At 29.7% G+C, this 21174-nt stretch overlaps 1 protein-coding gene and 1 long non-coding RNA gene across 2 annotated transcripts in view; both read left to right on the forward strand.

Moving 5' to 3' along the window:
* The first annotated feature begins 15757 nt into the window (after positions 1-15757).
* LOC111627459 overlaps positions 15758-21174 on the forward strand; it is a 22617-nt gene continuing 17200 nt past the window's right edge. Inside the window, exons 1-10 of the mRNA XM_023371034.1 lie at positions 15758-15817; positions 15985-16094; positions 16167-16361; positions 16458-16714; positions 16986-17089; positions 17178-17301; positions 17395-17580; positions 17657-17779; positions 17901-18486; positions 19503-19595. Of these exons, the coding sequence (XP_023226802.1) occupies positions 15995-16094; positions 16167-16361; positions 16458-16714; positions 16986-17089; positions 17178-17301; positions 17395-17580; positions 17657-17779; positions 17901-18486; positions 19503-19595 (1768 nt within the window). The 5' untranslated portion in view covers positions 15758-15817; positions 15985-15994. The remainder of the gene's footprint in view (positions 15818-15984; positions 16095-16166; positions 16362-16457; positions 16715-16985; positions 17090-17177; positions 17302-17394; positions 17581-17656; positions 17780-17900; positions 18487-19502; positions 19596-21174) is intronic.
* LOC111627473 lies at positions 18775-19633 on the forward strand. The gene is made up of 3 exons (XR_002757012.1): positions 18775-19130; positions 19258-19429; positions 19503-19633. It is a non-coding gene; the product is annotated as an uncharacterized LOC111627473 (long non-coding RNA).

Here is a 21174-nt window from a genome sequence, read left to right on the forward strand (position 1 = left end):
TATGAGACAGATTTTTCCTTCAGAATTGAGCAGACAGAAATCGGCCTGGAAACCTTGTGCGCTGGATATACTAGTTATTGNTATGTATGTTTTTGTGTTTTATTAGTTACTGATGAGATATATATTTAGTTTTGTATAATGTTACCTTTTGTTATGGCACAGCATAGCCTTCATGGCTCTTGTGCCAAAAAAACTTAAACTAACTAACTAAGTGTAAAACACATACTTTGCCACTGCGTTGCTCTCGATCAAAGTCGTAGACAGCATTTTGGAAATGCAAGTTTGAGAGAGATTTTGGGCCAGAGGCCAAATCTGGACAACATAGTGGACTTTCTGAAAGTGAATAATATGTATAGAGATATTTGATTAGTTATTTATTTATTTACTTATTTTAGAGTTTTATTTACCTTGTTTTTGCTTAGTTATCTTGTTGTATATATTTGTTGTTTTTTATTTGTTTATTATCTAATAATGTCCTATGTTTGTTAGTGTGATATTTTAAAATTTTTACCATTTGCTTTGGCGCAGCTTAGCCTACATGGCTCTTGTGCCAAAAAAACTAAAACAAACCAAAACAAACAAACCTTACTAGATTTCAATGATAGTCCAATTCCAAATCTAAAAATTTTTACGGACAGCTCCAAAAGCAATTGCAATGTGGGATCTGCATTTGTAATAAAGGACAACAAAAATATAACCACTTACCAAGCAAGCTTTAAACTTTCTGATATTTGCACCATAAACCAAGCAGAGCAATTTTCCAGGCATTGAAATACATTAATAGTTTTAGGATCAGGAATCAAAAAATCAGGATTTGCTTGGATAGCCAAGTGGTAATTAAAAAGTTAAAGAATGATAGTGATACCCTTACTAACCTTATAAGGATGGAATTATTGAGTTGCCATAACAGTGTGGCCTTTTCATGGATAAGGGGCCACTCTAGTGTGGAGGGTAACATAATTGCAGACTATATGGCCAAACAAGCTGCTGTGTCAACTGCTACTCCAAGTTATTGGGAAGCTGCTAATAAAACTGTCAACAATGTGATTCATCAAACAGCCATACAATTATGGCAATGTGAATGGGAAGAAGGAAACTCTGGAAAAAAGACTTATCAGTTCTTCCCTAACACCCTAAAAAGACTACAAAGTAAGGCTTTCCACACAAACTTCTTTATTACCCAACTTACAACCGAACACGGGAACTTTTTACAGTATCTGCATAGGTTTGGCTTTCGGGACTAATCTTACTGCAATTGTGATAATGTCACAATACAGAACGCTAACCACCTAATATTTGATTGCACAAAGTTTGAGAATCACAGAGTCCTTCTGGAGGGTGCTGTCCTCAGAAAAGGTTTTAACTGGCCTTGCCAGTTAACAATTTTAGTAGAAGCTGACATCTTCGGAGCACTGAAGCAATTCATATCGAATACAGGAGCTCTGGAACCTTCGTTCATCAACAACTGAATCTTCAACATATAAAGTTTGTATACTTAATAGTTTGTATTTATTATGTTATTCTACTTGAAGGTACATTAGTTATTTAACAAGTTATTGTTAAACTGCCTTTCTTCCATCTCATGTTACCAATGTATTTGCAAATGTATTATAATATTATACTGTAATACGATTGTTATTTTATATGTGTATATGCATTCCTTGACATCTTATGTATGAAATTGACTGTTTATAAATGTATTGACTGTACAATAGGTAAAGATACATTATACGATATTTTACCTCTGATTGTAAATAGGGAACATAACTATGGGGTCATCGAAATGTCGTCAATGTATTTTCTGTATTTAATTATATTTTCTTCTTAACTGTTTTTACTTTAGTAGTACAGGGGTTGTTAATTTATGCATGATTTACTACATTAGCATGTTGATGGCGTGTATATGCAATTACATTGGTATATTTCTTTGGCTTATTATTGTAACAAGGCTTAAGTATGTAATTGAAAGTATTATTCGATACAATATGGAAAATTATACTTCAGCATGTAAATAGTGTACATAATTAGTTCAGCAAGTTGTCTTCAATGAATTTTGTGTATTTTATTATATTTTGTTCTTTATTGTTTATAATTTAATAAATGTGATGCAGACGCTCATGAGTCTCCCATTTTTATCATCTTTCCTTTTTTTTCCTTCCCCTTCACCTTCCCTAACATCTTACCTTCTCACCCAGGCAATACCTATGAGTAGCCTGGGCTTTCATCTCCTTTATGCTACAGATGCTGTAGGAATGCTCCCACAGCAGTGGATGATGCATCAACCATTAGGGAGAGATGTGCGTTTCGTGACGGGTGGGGTAGGAGTGCGGCACTGGCAACGGCGTTCTTTACGTTGCAGAAGGCACTGTCGGCCTCGGGGGTCCACTCGAGGTGATCTTTCAGGCTTGGGTTGCCCTGAAGCAGTTTGTTGAGTTCTGCAGTGATGAGAGCTGCGTTGCGTATGAAGCGGCGATAGAAATTGACTAGTCCCAGGAATCGGCGTAGATCATGGACGGCAGTTGGTCTAGAGAACTCGATGATTGCCTCAACTTTTTGCGGAAGTGGGCGGTTTCCTTTTGGGTTGACCAGATACCCGAGGAATTGTACTTCTTGCTTTCTGAATACGCATTTTGATGCGTTGATTACAACACCGAAGTCGTGAAGTCTGGTAAATAACTTGCGTAGGTGCTGCAGATGTTCAGTTTCGTTTCGGGACGCTATAAGTATGTCGTCGATGAAGACGTAGCAAAATTCGTGGTTATGAGTAACTTCGTCCACGAAGTGCTGGAATGTTTGCGTGGCATTGCACAAACCAAAAGACATGAAGTTGAACTCATATAGTCCAAACGGTGTGGTGACGGCTGTCTTAGGAATATCTTCCGAGGCTATAGGGATGTGGTGGAAAGCACGGATGGGGTCAATGGTTGAGAAGTACCCACAACTGTGAAGAGTGGATGCAAAATCCTCTATGTGAGGAACAGGATAAAGGTCGGGTGCAGTTTGCGCGTTGAGTAGACGGTAGTCACCGCAGGGTCGCCACTGGTCGTTCTTCTTTGGGACGAGGTGTAATGGCGATGACCAGCTGCTGGTGGACGGTTGGCAGATCCCTTGAGTGAGCATGAATTCGAACTTGCGCTTAGCCAGAATGTACTTGTCCGGCGCAAGTTGCCGGTGTGGAAACATCCCGATAATTGTTCAACAAAAGACTAAAAGGTTAACAAAGTATTATCGGGAATTAAGCTACCAGATAAAACGAGAAAAAGTGAATGTTACGTGTAAGTATGTAAATGAGGGGAGTGTCTCACTTAGAAACTGTGACGTCACCTCAGACTATAAATAGCATAGCTCAAGTGAAGACGGCAGAGGTGAGCTCCTGAAAAGAATAAGCATTGGTGTGCTAGTAGCAGTGAACGAGGTGTCCATTATGAAATAGTCCGAGGCGATTGCAGTATTCGATTTGTGGATCGAGGAATAGGAAAAGGCTTGAGTTGGAAAAAGGTTCCTAGTATACTTGAGGTGACGGTTAGGATTTGTAGTTGTAAGAGATTTTGTACCTAAGTTAAGGATTGATTTTGTCGGAATTCCAAGGGGAATAGTTCTAAGTTAGAATAAGATTGAGTTTTGTCGGGTTGACTTTGGATTTATTTTATTGAATAAATTTGTTGTTTGTTATAAATATTGTACATAGTATTTCTAGAATCTTTATTAAACATTTTTTTGATTTTTGAATAACTTGTCTTTAATTTACTTCAGTGCACGTGAAAAGTCCAGGCCTGGCAAACTAACAAACGCGAACCTGCGTAAAGTACCCGTTAGGTACTGGCTCTTTCCGGAATGAAAATCGTTGTAGAGCAATAAGTTAAAAATAGTACTTTACACCACTTGAAGTAATATATAGAGTAAGAATGATAATTTTAGGCAAATCACCAGGAATATTGCAAAATAAATTAAACACAGAAGATCAGATAGCTGAAAATTATTTAATAAATGAAATGTTTGAAGAGGCAGATTTACTGAAAGAAGTTTCAGATATATCTAGTTCTAAAGAACAAGGAATATCTGAAAATTCATGCAATGTAAATGATGATGATTTATGTGATATATCTCAGGAAAATGTAGAATTAAAAACTGATGAATTAGATGAATTAAAAAATGATGGATTACAATATTTGGCAGGGTGGATTGCAAGAAAATACAAAAAAAATATCCAAATTTAGGAAGTGTCAGTCACCAAAATAAAAATGAACATAATTATACAATGATGTCCCTTGTTCAGGGTTTATCTTTTGGTGGACTGTCACAACTGTCAGAAGATTTCTTTAATTTAGTTAAAAAAAATGGAATCAATTTTTACAAAAACTGTTAAACTGCATTTGAAATGTAAAACGGTTTCATCTATTACATCATTAATTAAACAGACAATTAACTTGCCAGAAGACATTATATACACATATGTAAAGCAACGTGTATGGATTAGATTGAAATTTTTGAATAATTTAATTAAACATGATCGTTTCGCTGTGAAAAGAAAAGTAAATTGTAATAACAATAAAAAATTAAAAAAAGTTTGTACCTGATTTAATTAATTGTTTTTATGTAGCATTTAATTTGTANTTTTAGTTCAAAAAAAAATATAGTAGTTTGACGATAGAAATTAAATTAATTTACTTATATATAAATCACCTACGTAGGATTTACCAAAATTAATCGTTTTAAGAAACTATTGTTGTTATAAAATCATAAAATAGATAAAATAGATTTCATTTACAAAGTAGAAAAACTCATTTTAACTTCAACTTTACACGTAAAAATTACGAAGATTTGCTCAATATTCCGGATTTTTCTTATTTATAATCAATTTTTATTTTTATTTAATTAAGTAAGAATCGTAATTAATAAAATATTAGTGTATAATTAAAGCTACGAGCCTCTGATCGGTAACGTTTCTACCATAAGGACATAGTAAGACGTTTCGTTTTCGACTACGAGTGACGTCAAATAAGCAACCAATGAGAAGTGTTTCTTCTCTATGAGGCAACCTGATAATCTAAGACCTTGGGTTTAGCCGGTGGAAGCCTACGACCTTGGGTTGATGCTACACATATTAATGCTTCCAATTCTATCCGAAACCGGTTCTGGGCTGTTGCCCGCCCGCTAGATATTTGGCCGATTACATAAATAATGAGTAGATTTATAACCCGACCGATAAGAATTTACTGGTATGTTTTTACGATAGTTCTGTATAGTTGACAGGAGTTAAAAAAAATCCATTAAAATATTTGATATATTTATTCCGCTCTCCGATTTTATATTACTCGCGGATTTCGATGTTAAACCAGTGATATTACGATTTCGTACATCCCATCTTTAAGGGGATGTAGAAGAAAACGTGTACAATTCTTGTATAATGTTAAAAAATTAACCGTTATTTCAACAGCGTCATTTACGACTAAATTTAATGAATGAGAGAGATGTACAAGGTACGGAAAAAGCTCTAGAATTTATTTTCCTTAAATTTACGATTTATGTATCCATTTGTCATAAAAATTTGTCTTTCCACTTTTTTCCCGAGACTACAAATATTCGAGTACAAAGTAACCGGTTTCGACTTATTTCTACTGAAGTAGTAGTTAAATAATTAAGCGATTAGGGAATAAAACCCTGATGAAAGAGCCGGAATATTACTTAAACAAAAGCTTAACCAAACCAATCTCTAGCCGAGTACAGTGGGGACTGATTTCTTCGAAATATTAGATGTAATAGACAAATTTTTCCAGTTCAACGAGTGACCGAAAAGTTGTAAATTTTGGAAATTTCTGTGGACAACACCTGGTCCTAAAACAAATGACTATTAAGTTTAACATATTTAGATTTTTACAGCTATGGTGAGAAACGTTTAAAATCTACAACAGCCCTGTTGCGTCCTTTGAGATATACTAATGATGCGACAAAAAGAGGTATTTGACATTGACCGGTATTGGCTCCCTGGGAATTTGGCAGTCCGCGTGTATGCACGCTCTGCAACCATCTTCGATTCCATCTATTAGACACTCGTAGGAAGCTATTTGACTAAGTGCATTGTTTTAAGATTTAAAAAGTAAAGAATACTTTATATTTTTACGTGCATCTCTTTGCAAAGCTATATTTAATTATAATTTTCTAAAAGTATATTCATAAAATTGAAGAATATTTTGTATGTACTGGTACATCCGCCACATATTTTATTTCACCAAGTAAGTTTTTATTATTTTATTTTTAATTCAAGCCCTTATATCGTGGCTAGCGATTCGGAATGTAATTGTGATATTAAAAATGCATTTAGAGAAGTCTACGGTTTTTACTGGCTTATCGAATAAACGATACGAATGGACCCTAGACCGTCACTGACGCGCAATTGACTGATTGCCCCTGGATGTCGTATTCTTACAGAAACACAGCTTCCCTATCGTCAAATGTCACGGCATGCCCCTGCTTTTGTCTGTATCCGACTCCACTTAAAAAATTCAAACTTGCAGATAAGTCGGAATTCTAAAATTTTATAGTAACTACCCTGGCGTAATTCAATGACTACGGCAATTTAAATACCTGTACGTAAATATGTACTGTATTATTTCATCATTGCTTTGCCTATTTCTACATACTGTACAAGGAAGTTTTTTCTAAGATTTTAGAAGACACAAAAATACTTATTGTCAAGGTCTGTAAGAACTAAATAAAACTGCGCCTTAATAATAATCACTTAATCAAATAAATTATCATTTTTCCATTGATAAACAATAAAAATTACACGTAAAACTCGGCCACTATTAACGTCGAACACCCCTCTATTAAGTTATATGAATTACAGTATATCATTTCCTCTCGAGCTTCCTTTTTTATGAATATTCTCTTCCCTATAAAAATTTATCAGATCAAATTCATTTTTGTCATTTTAAATCTATCCCTGACTCGAATTTTTATAATTTTTTCAAAGGAAAAATAATTTGTATGACTTGATTAACGATGGAAATAAATTAATTATAATATTTTTGCCTAAGAGTTTTAGTTTAATATTTTATTTAACCTTAAATTAAAATAAAAGCTCTAAAAATTAATTCTTATAGTTCTATATCATATTCATATAGTTGTCGATAATCTTCATAAAAAATTTATCTTTAACTTCGCTAAAAATATTTAAAAATGAATAAAATTCAGAATTTGGTGAAATCCAACTTTCCGTTAGTATAAATAAATCATAAAAAATCATTTAGAATCGAGGCAAGGAACATGCATTTGTTATTAATGGACCTGACATTTTGGACAAAAANCATAAATTAAAAGAAGAGCATATTACGTGTCAAAAATTTCAACGACAAAATGTTAGGTTAGCTTGTGAATTATTTTCTAATTCTACAGCTATTGCTATTAAAAGATATATTAAAACTGAAAATGTAGCTTCTGAATTTATATCATCAATTAATGCATGGTTTGACGTTATGAATAGTTCAACACCCAATTTTCATTACAAAATTGATTATCCCTCCAAATGTGCTTATGGCATTAGCATAACAGAACAAAATAATATACTTGATAATACTTACAGAATAATTGAAAGTATGAGATGTGTATCTAAAAAATCGCTTCAAACATTTCAAAAAGGAATGCTTAAATCTATTAAAGATTTATTTTTCGACCTTAGTTCAAAATTTCCTAAATACCATTATATCTTAACATGTAAAGTAAATCAGGATTCTTTAGAAAATCTATTTTCACAGATTCGAACTAGAGGTGGTTTAAATGATCATCCTAGTCCACTTGAAGTAATATATAGAGTAAGAATGATAATTTTAGGCAAATCACCAGGAATGTTGCAAAATAAATTAAACACAGGTCAGATAGCTGAAAATTATTTAATAAATGAAATGTTTGAAGAGGCAGATTTACTGCAAGAAGTTTCAGGTATGTCTAGTTCTAAAGAACAAGGAATATCTGAAAATTTATGCAATGTAAATCTCGATGATTTATGTGATATATCTCAGGAAAATGTAGAATTAAAAAATGATGAATTAGATGAATTAAAAAATGATGGATTACAATATTTAGCAGAGTGGATTGCGAGAAAATACAAACAAAAAAAAAAAAATATCCAAATTTAGGAAGTGTCAGTCACCAAAATAAAAATGAACATAATTATACAATTATATCCTTTGTTCGAGATTTATCTTTTGGTGGACTGTCACAACCATCAGAAGATTTCTTTAATTTAGTTAAAAAAATGGACTCAATTTTTACAAAAACTGTTAAACTGCATTTGAAATGTAAAACGGTTTCATCTATTACATCATTAATTAAACAGACAATTAACTTGCCAGAAGACATTATATACACGTACGTAAAGCAACGTGTATGGATTAGATTGAAATTTTTGAACAATTTAATTAAATGTGATCGTTCCGCTGCGATAAGAAAAGTAAATTGTAATAACAATAGAAAATTAAAAAATGTTTGTACCTGATTTAATTGTTTTTATACAGCATTTAATTTGTATATATTGATATCAAAAATATGTTTATAACATAAAAAATTGTTCTTTTGAAACTTAATTTGTATATATTGGCATCAAAAATGTGTTTATAACATAAAAAATTGTTCTTTTGAAACTTAATTTGTATATATTGACATCNCCCACTGGACGGAAATATATATGAAAGTTTTCAAAACTTACGTTATCGATTCTCTTTTTGATATAACGGTTGCTGTAAATCCATTTAACACGAGTGAAAACGTGCTCCAAGTAAGTTATTAATAATTGTGGGATTTGTTAATCACTCATTCATCTCTGAGATTTCTTATTCTTTAATTTAAATTATGGTATATAAAATATAAAATTGCGAAATTATCGCTTATTCAGATTGCTTGAATGATCTATGATTGATTGTTGAATATTCAAACTAAGTAATCGATCATTTTCACGATTCGTTTGAAATAGTTGTGTACAACCCGTGGGTCGAGAGAAAATTTTTCGGGGTCGCCGAATTCAAAGAAATTTATTTTACAATAAAACATATAAGGCTTTTCTTCGAGAAGTATCAGGTACCAGTAAAATAGTGAAATGAAATTATATTATTTATGAAAACTATATTTTTTTACGAAAACAATTGTCTGTATTAGTACCTAATACACATACTTCTGCAACCAGCAAGCGAACATAATGGTACTGATAACGTTGTGGAACAGAAACACATGTTAACACACGCATATTAGCTTGCAGTGCAACTAAATTATTGACATTATTAAATATTATAAAATGGCAAAAAGCTTACTTTTCAGGGTAGAGATGAGTTTTAGTTTTTAAAAAATGCAAACGCAAATAATTATAAGTAAAATCTTCACTAACAAATAAGTCCGATTCCACTCGAGATATTACAGGTGACCCATTCTATCTTCCCCTTTGGACCTCCACCAAAATTTAATAGCATCAACACACCTAACACAACTCCCCCCTGCAAAATTTCAGAAATTTTCGACAGACAGATTAAAATTACAATTTAACAATATTTCTTTTATTCATCAAAATTACCTCCATATTCAATTACACTTTCTCAACAGGAGGGCAGTTTGAGAATATCATTTTTATGATTTAAATGACTCGAAAAAATCTATGTTCGTCACAAGTATTGATACTTGAACGTTGATCAAACTCTCACAACAGATTTATATAATGAGCAACTACAAAGAGTACGTTACAAATTAAGGCTAAAAGTCTAAAACAGCTTTCTATATCAAAATGATATAGAAAGCTAGTCTTCGCTTCTTCTGGTCAGTGTTTAATTAACTGTTGAATTGTAAGTTGTTTATTGATTGACTGATTGATTCTTGCTGATCAAGATTGCTTGATTGGTGTTGATCAAAGATTTTTCTTCGGCTATTTTTCCTCTAATCAGGTCAATTGAGATTTTGAATAATTATAATTTTGTAAATGGTACTAGTAAACATTTTTATTTTTGTAAATACTGTACTGAATTTGAAATTTGTAATATTTAAGTTTTATACTAATTTTTGTTTTGAAGTTACAATTTTCGCTTTGTAGACAGAAAGTTCACTACTAGCATTTATGGTTTAATAAAGCTTTTGATATTTTACAAAATCTGGTGCAAGGGTTGTTTTTTTTTTATTTTCTTTTGGATCTTGCAACCTCTTATTAAATTTTATTAAAAGTTTGGAAAACACAGCAACCAACTCCCCAATGATGCTATTCTTTTAACAATTTACTATGTTTTAAAACAACGATTCATAAAACATTAATTCTTCCAATTCAAAAAAACGTACATATATAAATTTATCTTTTTATTATTTTTTATTTTAATTTTTCTTAATTATTATTGTATTATTCTTGACATTTTATAACATAATTTCAAACCTGTAATTATATAATATATATAATTATTAAAGATTTAATATTAAAATAATGATAATATTTTTACAAACTCACTACACTAAAATATTACGCAACTTGAAATTGCTCTTTATCGCAGTTATTTTTCCTTTTCATGTTTTTATTTTCTGAGATCTGAAAATAGAATCTTACCAGTTCGCTTTGATAATTTATAATGCATCAGTAATATGCATACACAAACTACAGTATATGGAATACATAGTGATTAGGAAACGACTTCATTTCTTTACTATAATATAGAATAATATGAATTCAGAAATAAGATAATGTGAAAATTTAAGATAATTGAAATGAAGAGTCGTTTTGCATGTATAACTTTATATTTCGTGCAATATGCTTTGGAGTTACATTCTGGAAAAGCTTGCTACTTGTATTTCTTTTCTTCCCTTTTAGGGAAACTGAAGATGGCCTTTTCGATCATGCTCCTATTGGTTGCTGGCAGCTTTTTTCAATTTTATTTTAATAATTTTAAGATTTGCTTAAAAAATAAAATAATTCGCATACGTTTTATGTTAACGAAAAATTTATACGATTCACAGTAAAACACAGATTAAGAATATGTCAATTATTATGAATATTGACGATTTTGTACAATTTTGGCCAAGTTAGTTTGTAATTTATTAGGTTCATTTATAGAAAACTGTCTCCCCTTTTACGTTACATTTTTTACTATTTAAGTATACATACTCTCAAAAATCAACAAACTGTAAAATTAGATATAAAATATTGGTAAAACTGGAGTTTGAGAAAAAAAATTTCTACAAACTCTTTGTTACACTTATTCTTTATATAATATCATATTAGTAATACCATATTCTTCACTTATGACTTAAAAGTGATACCAAATCATTTAAAAATTATTTGTAATTTTTAATTCAAATTGTTGCTGCAGTCCATATTATCCGAGATACTGTACAGTACCATAACTCCGTGTTAACTGGGATAATCGGGGTTTATTCTATTTGAAAATCACTTATTAACATTTTACTTTCGATCGAATGTAGATAGGAAAGTTTAGATTGAGTTTAAAACGAATTATATTCGTCCATAGTATTTTATATTTAATGCGGCTTTTTTTCTTATCGCAAGGCAAATTAACGCAAAATTTCTATACAAGAGATTATTGTAAATACAGTATTTTACAGCCGTAAGGATTATGAAATATCCTATGAATTTTTACTATGTGTTTCTGTTACTGTATTTAGTTACATTGGTGGAGACCCGTAAAATTTACATTCAATAATCGTTAGCGTTTCGTATATCTTTAAATGGGATGGATGATGACACCTTCTCGTGGTATATCCTCACGTTAGCGTATTTTCATACACGAAACTAATGTCTTCCTGGCGACCAAACTTTTGTCTTTGTAGGACTTTTAGTCTTATCTATCACATAAAACTTAATTTTATTTTAAAACAATCTTGTTTTTTAGATATTTACATTGCTTACGGTATTAAAAATTCCTGGAATATTTCAATAATAAAACATTTTGGAAAATAACATTGATTGGTTGTTAAACAAACTACATTTAGCTTTATTTGATAGTTTGAAAGTATCTATTTGTTCTTAAAATAACGTATATTACATCTTCAAAGTATTGGTATTTATTTAAATAATAAAGATCGTAAAATATGAAGCACGTTCAGCACGACTAACAAATCTGTTTCTTAGAAATACCATGTAATAAGCATCGTAAAATACCCGAAAACGATCAAAAAGTGTATTTTATTCTCAAATAGAAAACAGTTTTTACTTTCTAATTGAAAGTAGATTTGAAAAACAAATCTGNTATCCTCACGTTAGCGTATTTTCATACACGAAACTAATGTCTTCCTGGCGACCAAACTTTTGTCTTTGTAGGACTTTTAGTCTTATCTATCACATGAAACTTAATTTTATTTTAAAACAATTCCGTTTTTTAGATATTTACATCGCTTTCGGTATTAAAAATTTCTGTAATATTTCAATAATAAAACATTTTTGAAAATAACATTGATTGGTTGTTAAACAAACTACATTTAGCTTTATTTGATAGTTTGAAAGTATCTCTTTGTTCTTAAAATAACGTATATTATTGTATATCTTAAAGTATTGGTATTTATTTAAATAATAAAGATCGTATATAATATGAAGCACGATCAGCACGACTAACAAATCTGTTTCTTAGAAATACCATGTAATAAGCATCGTAAAATACTCGAAAACGATCAAAAAGTGTATTTTATTCTCAAATAGAAAACAGTTTTTACTTTCTAATTGAAAGTAGATTTGAAAAACAAATCTGCTTCATCTGTTTGCACATTGTGATAAAATTTTCATTAATTTGTTTATATAAAAAAATAAATCAAATTTAATCATTTGTGCAGTATATATAGATACAATATATTGTATGAAATCTACTGTTGAACAGAGAGAATTTAATTTTGTTAAATATTTTTAATTTTAATTTTCTTTTTTATCACATGAAGAAAGCAATGACACCAGCTTGGTGTCATTGCTTTCTGCATGTTCTTTCTCTGACAGGACTTTAAATTTTAACCATGAATATATGCATAATAAAATGCTATGTGAAAGAATTATTTTGTAAAATGCGAAACTTGAAAGCTTCTCAGAAATAACCAGATCTCGTAATTCTTGTCATTAGTTGCCAGTTTTACAAGATGCATATGTAACTTGGAGGTCGATGGACTCAAAAAAATATATTTGTTATACTTATTGTAATAAATCAACTTCCTGTAATTTTTATGCCATGACGAATTTCTATATCATTTTTATTGAAATTAAAATTAATTGTCTTTCTTATTACATTTTAAAAAAGATATTATTAAATTATTGTTTTTAATAAATAATATTTCATACTACTCTTCAAAATATTTAAACACACAATTCAAAAATATTAATACCTATTTCGACTATTATAAATTTAATACTTATTTAAACTCGAAAGTTAGAGTAACAATATTAAATGCATAATTTGATTGAAAAGTAAATATCATGTTCATTATAAAACTATATTTAAAAACAAAAGAGGAGAAAAAAATTAACCAAAGTCAAAGTTTGAATAAAAACTTGGTCAGCGACCTGAAAACGACTTTTCAGTCCAGATGACCAGTAATAATAAGGAGATATTCCAGCAGCCAATGACCTTGCAACCTGTACACAAACAGCTTCGCCAATGTTGATTTGTTTATAATAACCAATGTCAATCTGATACATTGTGATTCTGAAACAATACATAATAAATAAAAAATTAACTCGTGCTCCAAAAGTTTACGAGAATATTTTAAACTAAGCATTTTCATCTGTATCATTGAACATACATTTATCTTGTTTAAAAAATTAATGATCACTTTCATTCTTAAACATGAAAATATTTACTTNATTAATACAACTTACAGGATATGCAATTGAAACGTGAAAGTTTCTTAGAAGATGGATCGATGATGCACAAATCCAAATTTGTTAGTAATTCATTTTTTTGTACTTTGTGGGAAATGCCGGTTTTTTCATTAAGCCCCTCAATTTATACCTGCTTAATCTATAAAATTTTATCAAAATATCTGAAATTTCACCATCTGTTACTTATTTCAAGGATAAAATTCGACACAGATAGACAAATGACACGTGTTTAGAAAGTTTTGATAAAAATCCATAAAATATTCTTTGTCTAATATTCTGAGAAAAATAATATTTGTTCTTTGCTTTAAAAATTTTTAAGCGTCGTTTAATATATTACTGTGTAAAGTAGTGTAAATTAACGCTATTAAGATCGCTAAAATAGCCACTACATGCAAATTCTGGAATACGGTATAAATTTTACTGTTTATTTTTTGCTATTGTATTAAATTTTAATGAAACATTTCAAAAAATACAACTGAAATAATTATTGCGGTTGTTATTGTTAGCAGTCAAAAGTCATCAAAACCTAATTTTTGTGGGCTATAATGGCTAACATCCATTTAGAAATCCGATTACTAACATCAAATTTCTAAATGGAATTGTTCGATTACTAACNACAATATATTGTATGAAATCTACTGTTGAACAGAGAGAATTTAATTTTGTTAAATATTTTTAATTTTAATTTTCTTTTTTATCACATGAAGAAAGCAATGACACCAGCTTGGTGTCATTGCTTTCTGCATGTTCTTTCTCTGACAGGACTTTAAATTTTAACCATGAATATATGCATAATAAAATGCTATGTGAAAGAATTATTTTGTAAAATGCGAAACTTGAAAGCTTCTCAGAAATAACCAGATCTCGTAATTCTTGTCATTAGTTGCCAGTTTTACAAGATGCATATGTAACTTGGAGGTCGATGGACTCAAAAAAATATATTTGTTATACTTATTGTAATAAATCAACTTCCTGTAATTTTTATGCCATGACGAATTTCTATATCATTTTTATTGAAATTAAAATTAATTGTCTTTCTTATTACATTTTAAAAAAGATATTATTAAATTATTGTTTTTAATAAATAATATTTCATACTACTCTTCAAAATATTTAAACACACAATTCAAAAATATTAATACCTATTTCGACTATTATAAATTTAATACTTATTTAAACTCGAAAGTTAGAGTAACAATATTAAATGCATAATTTGATTGAAAAGTAAATATCATGTTCATTATAAAACTATATTTAAAAACAAAAGAGGAGAAAAAAATTAACCAAAGTCAAAGTTTGAATAAAAACTTGGTCAGCGACCTGAAAACGACTTTTCAGTCCAGATGACCAGTAATAATAAGGAGATATTCCAGCAGCCAATGACCTTGCAACCTGTACACAAACAGCTTCGCCAATGTTGATTTGTTTATAATAACCAATGTCAATCTGATACATTGTGATTCTGAAACAATACATAATAAATAAAAAATTAACTCGTGCTCCAAAAGTTTACGAGAATATTTTAAACTAAGCATTTTCATCTGTATCATTGAACATACATTTATCTTGTTTAAAAAATTAATGATCACTTTCATTCTTAAACATGAAAATATTTACTTCTTTACTATAAAATTGTTATCATTTGATTATAAGTACGTAAGTGAATATCTACTACTATCCTGTATTATTATTTTACAAGAAATTACTAAGACTAGAAATTAGGTGTGACTTTCATTCGATATTTCAACTGGGAGAAAAGGTCAAAGTCATTTTTACTTCCGGGAATGTTGCGGTCACGGTCGTTATTTACTTCCGGTGAAGATGAGAAGTAAGAAAGAAAAAATTAACATAGAGCACGTTTACCTCTTATCCTGTTTAAACTCTAGTCAGACCTGTCTCTATAAAATAGCTTCCACTCCGCATCTCCGCTAATATTGTGTATGCCTTGATAAATACTTCGGTGAGGAGTGGAAGAAAGAATTTGTAAGTAAAGCAATTTATGTATATAAAACCTATATAATTTTGATAATTGTGAACAATCGTTTACACTTTACTGACTCAGTTTATAACTTAATATTTTATATATATTTCTTATATTTTTATATTATGATTACAATTCGTATTTCTTATGAAAATTTTTGTATATTCAGATTAGTTAAAATGAATATAAGATTGTTGATTACTTTCTTTGGGACGATACTTTTATTGCCAGAATGCAGACTTACTCCCATTATGGGCGATAATCGATTTTATTCTGCTTGTAAGTAATCTCTTTAATTTTTCTTTTCATAAACTTAGGAAAGAAACTTATAGAAAAAATATCACTTTTTAGCATTACATAAGTATAAAGTTGTCTGTTATCTCGGAAGTTGGGCCAATTATAGACCGGGATTAGGAAAATTTACTATTGAGGATATTGATCCTCACATATGTACTCATCTTATTTTTGGTTTCGCCGGATTGGGTTTTGATAATCGAATTAGAAGTCTGGATCCTTATCTTGATCTAAAAGAGAATTATGGAAAAGGTAATTAATGTCATTTAAGATAGCTATATTATTAAATACAGATAATTGATTATGCTGACTTTTTAAAACTATTTTCTTGATTTTATTTCAATGTAGGAGCCTTTCAGCGATTTACAGGTTTAAAACAACATAACCCCGAATTAAAAACGCTCCTCGCTATTGGCGGATGGAATGAGGGCTCAGTTAAGTATTCCAAAATGGCTTCAGATAGTTCCACCAGGAAGATTTTTATCGACAGTTGTGTACAACTCCTCAAGAAATACGATTTTGACGGTTTAGATCTTGATTGGGAATATCCTGCTAACAGAGGAGGAAAACCGGAAGATAAAGCCAATTTCGTAGCATTGTTAAGAGTAAGATTTGATTTTGAAAATTTTATAATTTTAATAAAATTAATTAGAATGTTATTTATGTAAACTTATAAATTAAAATATTTATATAAATAATCTATTAATTATATTTTATAAATAAATTTTATGTTTTTATAGTTTGATCATTTAATTTTATATTAAAAAAGATTATTTAACAAAATCAAAGAATAAAATAATTCATCGAGTTAAAACAATGAGAAAACATTTAAATTAATGTTTACTCAATGTTTCGATTATTATTATTTTACTGCAGGAAATGAAACAAGAATTTAATAAGCATGGTTTGCTACTTACGGCAGCTGTTAGTGCAGGAAAACATACTATAGATAGTGCTTATGATATACCTCAAGTATCTCAGTAAGTTTCACTTCAATATATTAATTATTGGGAAGTTAAGCGGTGAATGCAAATTATTTTACTAAGCATATTAAATAATATTTTAAAGGTATTTAGATCTCATTAATATTATGTGCTACGATTATCATGGCGGATGGGAAACATTCACTGGCCACCACGCTGGTTTATACGCAAGACCTGATGAAACCCCTGGAAATAGTACTCTTAATCTGGTATGTAACTATACTTAATTTCTAAAAATAAAAAAAAGTTTAATAATATTACAAACTTTTTTCTGTTAACAATGTTTTAATAATTATGAATAGAATTTTTCCGTTAATTATTGGATATCTCATGGAGCACCACGTGAGAAAATTATTTTGGGGATGGGTCTTTACGGAAGATCTTTTACTTTAAGAAGAGCAGAAAATAATGGTTTATTTCAAGATGCTCCTCAAAGAGGTCCAGCTGGCCCCTATACGAGAGAATCTGGCTCTTTGGGATATAATGAGGTAAATTGAGATATTGGTTTTTGAATGTTTTTATTCGAATTAAGTATAACTATATATTAATAAAATTTCTTCGAAGATTTGTGAAAAACAACAAAGAGAAAAATGGACTGTAGTTCGTGATCCTTACTACATGGCTCCTTATGCATTTCGTGAACGGGAATGGGTTGGTTATGACGACATTGAAAGTATCACGTTGAAGGTATATTTAAACTATACATTTGATTTACAATGTAAAAGTATTGTGAAACTTTTTAAATATTTAAGCCAAATTTAATTTACGTTAATGCCATCGCTGATAAGAAATTTTCTCTTCTTTCAAGGTTGAATATGCCAAAAATATGAAACTTGGAGGGGGAATGGTTTGGTCTATAGAAACTGATGATTTCCAAGGACTATGTCATGGGCAAAAATACCCTTTATTAACAGCTATTAACAAAGCTTTTGAAAGAGAAACGCAACCGATGCCACTACCACCGACAACACAACCACCAACTTCTACTGTTCCTATGGATACTTCTACTACAACTGATAAACCATCTTCAAGCACTACTGAAAAACCCTCCTCTAGTACTACTGAAAAACCATCCACTAGTACTACAGTAATGTCTTCAACAAGTACTACTGAAATGCCTTCCACAAGTACTACAGTAAAACCAGATACTTTTGATGGTGTAAATTTTACATGCAGATCTGAAGGCTTACATGCGGATCCAGTATTATGTAATGTTTTCTATTCGTGCGTAGGTATTGGAAACGGCAATTTTACAGTATATAAATTTGTATGTCCATCCGCAACTGTTTTCTCAACGGCATCCAAGACATGTGTCTTTCCAGCGGAGGGTAGTCCCAAATGTAGACTTTACATTTTGCAAAAATATGCATTTTTAAGACCTTATTACGAAACATAATTTATCTAAAAAAAGAAATCTTTCAAATGAAACGTAAATTCGAATATGGTCTCTTTATTGGTTTCGTGGTTTGTTTCATAAAATCGAAATAATTTATGCTTTGATTACACAAGTAATTTAATTTAATATTTATGTTTTTAATATTATTACATGTAACATTATTCAAAAGCTTAAAAATATTTTTGTATTTTTTTAAAATAAACTTTAATGAATTAATAATTATTTTCATTTCAACAATAAATAAAACAGTCTTATAACAATAATTCTTTCCTGTATATACAATAAAACAATGTTACAAATTTGTTTAATATTCTTATTAATTTTTCCGCTGTGGTCAGAACGTATAAAAAATTATCAGAGTCGCTATAACATTTGGCAAAAAGATGAATCGAATTGCTTTTTAATAGACTGAAACAATCACAAAATGAAAATATGAAAGAACACTATAATCAGGACACATCGATCGTAAAATTGACAGAAAATAAACTAACAAAAAATAATATAACAATTTCGTTAACAGAGACAAAGGAGTTTGACAAATGGTTATTCCGGGATAAAATGCGTAACAAATTTCGTAGTAAATATTTCTTTAATAAAATACACGAAAAATATATTCCATAAAGAAAATATGAAGAAAAATTGGTTTGTTTTAAGTTAAAATATAAAATTTTTAACAATTTTTGTAATTTATCAATCGTTATTATTTATTAAGTAAGAAAATCTTTTGTTATATAATAATATAGACTAAATGAAAGAAATTTTTCTAAAGGATGCAGACGTAAAAGATCTCTATTTACCATAAAGAAAAACGAGAAAAAATTTCAAAAATATTCTGAAAGTTTAAAATAATGGAACTTCTCATTCTCATTGCGTTAACACATATGGTTCTTATGAATGTTTCTGTGATTTTGATTTCATTAAACAGACGGGTGATTGTATTCGTAAGTGGTTAATATTTATGTGAAAATCTTGACTTTAATTATATATTCTAAAATCATGTATAATTTTATTTAGCTATAGTGACTCGTAAAGAAAATCCTTGCCATAATGGTGCTTTTTGTTATGATAGAAGTGATGGATTTGAATGGCACTGTAAACTCGACATTGGTAAGGACATATTGAATTATTATTATGTAAAAGCAAAGAATCATTATAGAATTATTTTTCTATTTCATTATTAACATTCTGTCAATTGTACTTTCTGTATTTACATAATTCTTAAGTTGGAAATTAAATTATACATGTTACTCAATTTGAACTTATTCTCTATTAATATTAATTTTGCATGTTGATATTTTTGACACGTTTCTCTACGAGTGTTTCTACGCTTCATAATTGAACAGATAAAAAGAAATTTGATTATTAAATCTCCTAATCAGTTCTAATAATTTAATATTACTATGAATATTCAATCTTACTATAATATTTAAGCCTGTTATTAATTATAGTAAATACGATATTAAAAAATAAGAATATGTATATTTCGACTATCAGAATTTCTTACTACGCTTTCTTCTTTCGAAAATGTTTCATGTAATTATTATTATTTTAATATAGTACAGCGAAATTATAAATTATGCGTTTAGTTATGTTTAATGCTTAATTATTAATTAATTTAAATTTCGAATTAGAATGGATTGAAATGATGGGTTAAGGCAACATAACACATAAGCCATCTGCCAAGGGGGATCCTCCTGAGAAAACTTTCCATAGAAAACGGACCATGTTTAGGTGTTATACACGTGAAGAAAACCCAGAAAATTCCTTATGTCTAGCAATTTTATTTTTATTTTTTAATTTAATTATGCATATTTTAAATTATTTCATAACATTAACAATTCATTTTTCGCATTGGTTCCGTATTTTAATAACACAAATTCGAATTTAAAGAAAGAAATTTGAATTACCGTTTAGAAATCACGGAATCTCGTATTATGTTTGTTAGACTATATAACGCTTTTGATATTGAGTGAGTACTCATTTACATGTTTTAAAATGTTCTAGTTTTCTTTTCATATAAGTATACATATTTCAGGACAAAAATTTAGCCGCATTCACAATTAAGTGAATATATAAATACTTCTTCATTATATGTCTAGTCATACATATGCAAAAATAATTTAGAAAATAATGTTACAAACGTGTTTATTGCTCTTAGAATTTTTTGCGACATTGCCAATAGGCACCATGTGCCTACTGGCAATGTAATAAAATGAAAATAATATTTAATCAGATTAAACATTTGGTTAAATACCAACTTTGTAAAATAAATAATTATTTTTTAAACATTTTAAAATAAGTGAAATGGTTAGATCAGGCATGGCCAACATACGGCCCGCGGGCCAGATCCAGTCCGTGTAATAAATTTATGTGGCCTGCGATCAATCTTTCGATATTAGGTAGTAAAGTCCGAATAGCTCGATGAAAAATTCTGACGCCTAAAAAAAAAGAAAAAAAAGAGGTCAACAACTCAATGTGCGTTTAGAGTTAACCCTCCATTACAAATCTCTTAAGTACAGCGTAGACTGTTGATAAAGCATGATAATGTGAAAAATGTATCTATAATCTCTAGGTACAATTTAGTCTCTATGGGGTGACACCACAATGAGATCTCGCACCACCTCAAAATCTTCCTAGGGCAGCCTCTGGTTCGGCCCGTGGAAAAAGTTTTCTTTCCAATTCGGCC

The sequence above is a fragment of the Centruroides sculpturatus genome, unplaced genomic scaffold (genome assembly GCF_000671375.1).
Source record: "Centruroides sculpturatus isolate CEXI.00-Female unplaced genomic scaffold, Cexi_2.0 scaffold494, whole genome shotgun sequence".
In the NCBI taxonomy this organism is placed as follows: domain Eukaryota; kingdom Metazoa; phylum Arthropoda; class Arachnida; order Scorpiones; family Buthidae; genus Centruroides; species Centruroides sculpturatus.